This window comes from Phacochoerus africanus, chromosome 3 (assembly GCF_016906955.1).
Source record: "Phacochoerus africanus isolate WHEZ1 chromosome 3, ROS_Pafr_v1, whole genome shotgun sequence".
Lineage (NCBI taxonomy): Eukaryota > Metazoa > Chordata > Mammalia > Artiodactyla > Suidae > Phacochoerus > Phacochoerus africanus.
The window spans coordinates 33,012,440-33,019,223 of record NC_062546.1 but is presented as its reverse complement, the minus strand read 5'-3'; the positions used below and the strand labels follow the sequence as shown (position 1 = coordinate 33,019,223).

At 57.2% G+C, this 6,784-nt stretch overlaps 1 protein-coding gene across 1 annotated transcript; it reads right to left on the bottom strand.

Annotated features, from left to right (window-relative positions):
• Positions 1-878: 878 nt before the first annotated feature.
• Positions 879-5,231, bottom strand: THBD (thrombomodulin). The gene has a single exon (XM_047771586.1). The coding sequence runs from the start codon at positions 4,437-4,439 to the stop codon at positions 2,700-2,702; it is 1,740 nt and encodes a 579-aa protein (XP_047627542.1). The 5' UTR covers positions 4,440-5,231; the 3' UTR covers positions 879-2,699.
• Between the last annotated feature and the right edge of the window lie 1,553 nt (positions 5,232-6,784).

Below are 6,784 nucleotides of genomic sequence, written 5' to 3'. Positions count from 1 at the left end.
ACAATTTATCTGCTCCTGCTTTGCCCCACCCATCAAGTTCTTCCTTCACAGGTTCCTGTAACTGAATGTGGTTTTCTGCCAGCCTACCGAGTCCAGAGGCAACTCTGTGGCACTGGCCATCTGTGCTCCCCCTACACCCCAAAACTGTCTCCTTCTTTCAAGATGGATGTTGACCTCTCCAGCTGCATCTTCACAAGAGCAACTGCTCCGATTAAAACTGACACATTTGGCATCATCCAAATATACAAAACAATTTGGATATTTGACTGAATGCACATTTCTTCCAACTTCTGCTTTCTAAAAACTTTCAGAGCCTGGCATATAAATTTCAGCCAGTTCCACAGTCCCCGGAAAATGGGGCCAAGACATGCATGTATTAAAAAGACAGCATTTCTAACCTCCAAGAGAAACGAGGATGATTTAAAACTACGAGACCTTGGCATCTGGGCCACAGACACTCCTCATGACTTCTGGGTCTGCAGACCTCGGAGAGATGGTGCCAAACCATTCTTGGAGGGAGAGCCAGCTAGGATCCTACAGATGCCCCGAGAAGGACTGTTTCTTTAACTCATCCTAGCAAATAATCCTATAGTATATTTTTAAAACACATAGACATAAGTTCTGCCTATGAAGTTGTTATGGTTACAGAAGGAAAAAATAAATATTTGTGCACACAGACATAACATGAAGTCAGAGAAAACAGTCTTCTCTGGAAAAGATCTTTGCAAGTCAGAGATGGAGCCAGGAGCAAACAGAGCTGGTGATGGGGTGTGGGGCAGCATTTACATGCCCCTCTCGGCATCTGCAATGTTCACGAGCCTTGTTTAATACCATGAAATGAGAGCCTGGGAGTGAGGTGAACAGACACAAAACCCAAGAGCTGTTATTTGTTTATTTTCTACATGTGACGTCATAAGCAAGAGTTTTGCCTGTGTTCTAGTTTATCTCCAATAAATAAATAACTATGTACAAATATGCTGAGTTTACAAAATTGTAGAGGAAAACCTTTGCATTACAAAAGCTACACATACATGACAGATTTTTCCATACACTGAAGCGTGAAGCATTTCATTCTTAGCTTACTTGAACAAAATACCCTGTGTGGCAACGGTCTAAAGGTGTGTACCTCGGCTTTTCTATCAGAAAGCAAACTTATTCGATGAAAATTCCTCAGTTTGTTGACAAGATAAGGCCTGTCTTGGCTGCTACTTCTTACTGATCCATAGTTAATCTGTTCCAGAAAGTTGGAAGCTGCCTGGAACCACTCTCCTCAAACTGTCCTAAGCAGACACACCCACCCCACCCACCCCAGCTTCTGACCTCGTTAAAATGTACATCCTCCTGCGGGTGGTGGGATGGAGCCCGGAGTGTCTGCACGTCTAACCTTCTAACCTAACCGGTTGGCAGGGGCAAACCCACTTCTACTCCAGGGTCCAGGGCGAATGTTCCAAATGGCTGGGCTTAGGATGCCCCTTTGAAGTAGGAGAAATTCTCAAGGGCCTGATGAAGGTGAGGCCCTCGTTGGGCACGCTCCAGGCTCCATCCCCAAGCTCCCAAATCCAAAAAACCAGTCGAGCTGGTTTTATTTGGGGCTGCAAATTAGAAGAACTGTAAGAGTCAAAATGGTCATTGGCAAGAATCCTGCAGCTCAAAACTCTCTTCCACTGTCTCCTGGGAGGCCCTTCCATCTTCTCTCAACTTAGAGCAACCATGTGAACGAACATTTTCAACACTGTCAAAAGTGACTCTTAACTATAGGAATAATGGGAAAAGACCGTGCATAAGAAGCTTAACAACAATGACGCCTTTTCAGTCCAAATCAAAACGCCAGCGACAATAAAGCCCAAGTTCATTGTTTCAAAAATAAAAGTGAAAATCTCCTGGGGCTAAATTCCTAGGACCGGTCCAGCAACATGAGTTTAACAAATGCCCTTCACATCTTAACCTCTGTTAAAATGATATCGCTCCAGAAGCCTGACAGTTCAGGATAAATTAGCAAATCTGGTACAAGAGCAAATCCCCAACCACTCTTATTTTTAGTGTTTTTAGAGCAGTTCTGCCCAGACAGACAGCGAAGAGCAGAAGCAGGGTCTGACAGAGGCAGGATGGCTCAGGGGGGTTGGCAGAGTTCCTGGGAGGGGAAATTGGGAGAAATGAGAGGGATGAAATGGGGCTGGACCTCATAGCTTCCAGAGGGCTGAAGAAAGCGTCATTCACCAAGGCAGTTCAGAGGCTGGCATGCTGAGTGGGAGGACATAACACACACAGAGAGGGGAAGGGAGAGAAGGAGGGAGGGATACAAAATAAGTATTGGAGACACAAGGGCAGGGAAACAACCAAAAGAACAACAACAACAACAAAAATCCTAAATGCTTAAAAAATAAATATCTTGGACATTATCCACCAGTCAATAACACACACAGGTCCACTGGGATCAAGTCCTCTCCAGAGACCACCAACCAATAAGGCTCACCCCTCCTGTGCCCCTTGGCGAGGGCATGGGACACTCAGCAGTCTGTCCCTATGAAATGGTCCCCTGACATCACAGAAGGGGCTGGGGCCATACTCCTTCCAAGCCCCCCTCCCCCAGCCGGGAGGGGCTCCAGTTCTGAGTCCAGCTAAAGTGCGCTGGGGTGTTGGGGAGAAGGGCTGGGGAGGGGAGGGAAAGGCCACCGGCCTGGGCCAAAGAGAAAGGCCCTTTAGAGTTTCTGAGGCATCTGCCCCACGTGCTGCAGCACCACCTCCTTGGCTGGGACGCCGCACTTGTACTCCAGCTCGGCCCTTGAGGTGCCTTGCTTCTTGCGCAGGTGACACAGAAGCGCCAAAAGCGCCACGACCAGAGACAGGGTGGCGATGGAGATGCCAGCCAGCACGCCCGAATGCAGGGGCCGAGAGGGCGAGGGGCGAGCGGTGGTGCCAGGAGTCGGGCTCACCGCGGGCTCTCCAGAGCCAACGTCCTCGTCGCCGCCGCCCTGCTCGGGGCTGTTCTCCTGGATGGGGTCGCAGTCTGTGCCAGCGTGACCGGCGAGGTCCAGCTGGGGCCCGCAGATGCACTCATAGGTGCCGGGGAGGTTTCGGCACTCGCCAGGGCAGTAGCCGTTGTTGCACTCGTCGATGTCAGTGCATATGGAGCCCTCGTCCAGAATGTAGCCGTCAGGGCACTGGCAGCTGTCCTGCTTGTTGGGGTCGCAGTCGGCAGGGCACGAAGTCTGGTTGCAGAACATCTGGCACCTGTGCGGGGCGTGGGGGATGGGCGCGAAGCCCTCCGCGCAGACGCAGCGGTAGCCAGTACGGCCCACCACCTGGCACTCGTACTCGCAGTCCGTGCCGAAGCACGGGTCCACGGGCTCTACGCACTCGCCGTCCACAAGCTCGTAGTTGGGCAAGCAGTGGCACTGGAACCCGCCCTGTGTGTTGACACAGCTCTGCGGGCACGGACTGAGCTCCTCTGCGCAGTCGTCCACGTCCTCGCACCGATGCCCATCGGCAGCCAGCCGGTAGCCCGCCTCGCAAAAGCATGTGTAGTTGGTGGGCGCGTCCAAGGGGTCGTGAAAGCAGATATGCTCGCAGAGTCGGTGGCACGGGTGCTCCGCCGGCGCCTCGCAGGAACGCCCATCCTCCTGCAGGGCGGCGTCGGCGGGGCAGAGGCAGCGCGACTCCCCCGCGCTCCCGTTGCACGCGTGCTGGCAGCCGCCGTTCTCAACGCCGCAGGCCCAGGCACCCGGCGCCTCCCGGACCCAGCGCGCCTGGGCCTCCCCGGGCCACACCGCGCACTCCAGCTCCACCCCAAGGGGCGTCACCGCGACCGAGCTGCCCACCGGCAGCGCCTGGAAGTCCGCGCCACGGGCCCCGAACGGAGTGCTGTAGGTGATGGAGAAGCTGGCTGCCTCCGCGGCGTCGGACTTCACAGCCAGCGGCTGGCAGGAGGCGGGGAAGTGGAACTCGCAGAGGAAGCCGTCTGCCTCCGCTTCGCACTGCTGCTCCTCCCAGGCTGGCTCTCCCGGTACAGGGGCCCCTGCCGCCGAGACCGCGACGCACAGCGTACCGCAGATGGGCTCCTTGTCGCCCTGTGGCCGCGCCCACATGCTGTAGCTGGTGTAGTTGTCGCCTGTAACCCACTGGAAGCCGCGCAAGGCTCCGCGGTGCCGCGGCTCGACGCAATCGCGCGGGAGCTGCAGGCCTATCCAGAGGCGCGGGCCATCGCCTTCGCCGCTCAGTAGCAGGGAGATGACCTCTGCTGCCACCGAGGAGCGCACGGTCATCAAGTGGCCCTGTAGATGCTCGCAAGCCTGGCTGGCGGCGAGGAAGGTCGCGGGGCCCCGGAAGAGCGCAAAGCAGTCATGCTCGACGCACTGGCTGCCTAGGGGCTGCGCTTCAGGGAGCACGGGGAACCCGAGGCCGGCGGGGGCCAGTACTCCAAGGAGCAGAACGCGGAGCATGGTGTCAGCACGCCAAGAGCAGGGGCCCGGCCGGGGTTGAGAGGCGCAGGGAGCTGCCAGTGACAGTCGCTCGCGTTGGTCTCGGACCAGATGTGTCCGGCCGCCGCGCGCAGCCCCAGCGAGGCAGCCTCTGACAGGCCGGCGGGTCCGGCCCGAGTTTATAAGTGCGCGGCCCCCCTCCCTGGACGTTCGGGAAAAGGAAGGAAGTGCCTGGTGGGAAGGGCTGATGCTGCATTCTCGGATTACTGGGTTCTCCGGACGCCCTGCGCCCGCCCTCGCGCCCGGGATCACCTCTCCGAGATGAGTAAACTGGACGCCGGCTGGGAGGGCTCCGGGCGGGGCCGGCAGCGCAGGCGCCCAGGAGAACCGCACCTCTGTCTGCCCGGCGACGGGACCGCCCGGCCACTCGGCCCCCTCGCTCGCAGCCCTACCGGGGCCGTAATCCTCAGCCCTCTTTAACCTCTTAGTCTTTGTTTTCCGTCATCGGTGTGTACTTACCACCTATTTCAGGGAACTCTGGGAAGAGGGAGTCAAGGAGGAAGGCTTGAGATGAAGGGTGGGGACTTAGCCCAGGGCCTCGGGAGGAGGTGCCCGCTGCTCAGAGGGTTTAGGAGAAGGGCTGCTAGGGGCAAGGAGAGAGAGCCAGACCGCCTCCGCCGGGGCACGGAGCTCTGGAGACGCGCTTGGAAAGGAGGGCGTGGCTGGGGCGACCACGAGCAAAGGAGGATCCTCCCACCTCCAGGTGGGACCCAGGAGTCCCTGAGCGCGACCTGCCACAACCAGACTTCATCTGGTGTGCAAGTCATGGGGATGCTCTCAGGGCTGCAGGGTCACCCTTCAGCAGTGGTGACAGGCGAATTCCTGCAGCCCGGTAGGGGTGGGCGTATTTGGGGAGCAGGTTGGCCTGTTTGGTCTGAGTTCATCCAGCCTTGCAGAGGGACAGTCCATCTCACACCCCTGAAGGGACGGATGGGGTGCCCTGGCGAGGCGAGGGGCTCCAAGCAGGTCACATTACCATCTTTTAAGGGGGAGAAACCAGATTGAGACAGAGAAATGTGCAAATGCACTTGTGCAGCAAAGGACACCGAAGAGGGGCGGTCCCTGTGCATGAGCGCTGGAAGGAGGAGACAGGAATCTGTCACTTTCACAGCCTTATCCGCTTACTCAGGCTCCAGGAATGCGAAAGGGTGGGCCCAAAACCGAACGGAGTGTGGCAACCTTTTTTTTTTTTAACACCCTGTGCCATCCTCTGCTCAGCGACAGGCCGGGCGGCGGCGCTGTTGAACTCTTAACGAAGCCAAAGATGTGAGAGATCTCCAGCCTTGTTGGGCTGAAAGGGTTAGGGGTGCGGGGAGGAGGAGGCCTCTGAGGGCAGGACACGCAGATCCCCCATCTTACCCGGGGGTCGGGCCCCCACTTCCAACAGAGCCCAGACCTGGAGAAACAGGAGAGCGTGGCGGCCTCACAAGTAAAGACAGGCACCTGCCGGCAGCTGAGGACTGTACTGACCGCAGTGACCTTGGGGCAGGGTGGGGCGGCGATAAGCCACAAGTGAAAGGGGGAGGAACTGGGGTCCCTTTATACTCCTCAATGCCGGCCTGCTGACTCAGAGCCTCCTGAATTCCACTGCCCCCGTGCCCCACAGGAAGGTCTGAGGCTCCTTTGGAAGGAGGAAGGAAAGACACCCCCCCAGATCAATGGGAGTGGGGTGGGTGCTGGCCTGACATCCCGCTGGCTGTGGGGCTGAGTCAGGGGCCCCGACTCTGCAAGAGTCTGTGCCACTGGCCCTGGGGCGGGGGGAGTGGCTCCAGACCCCAGCTGGAACAGGCTACAGAGACTTCAGAGGTGGGTGCGTGAGACAGGAAAGGAGACAGGACCAGCCACACCCTTGGTTCGACATTAGCCAAACCTCTCAGGACAGACAACAAAGCAGTAAAGGAAGGGTGGGACCCTCGGAGGGGTTGAGGGACCATCAAGGGTCAGGTCTGGCCCCCACCAGGCTGGGTCACTTCTTGGACAACTTCTGCCTGATTCACTGTTAGCAGAAGAGCTGTACCAAGGGTGGGAGGCAGCTTTTTTCTTCAGAGTGGTGAAAAAGAATTTCTGGTTCCAACATGAACACCTTCTCTTACCCTTGTAACCCCCAGGTCCCCTGAGGCAGACCCCTTCACACTGGGTCCTGAGCACGTGGGGGCTGTCCCTGCTCTGACTTAGAACCAAAGCCTCTCCCACTGAGAAGCAGAACACCCACGAGTCCAAGGGCACAATCCCAGGTGCTCCAAGCATGGGGACTGTGAGATACGGTTCTGATTCCCGATGGCTGGTAATAAAGGCTCCAGGCCCCC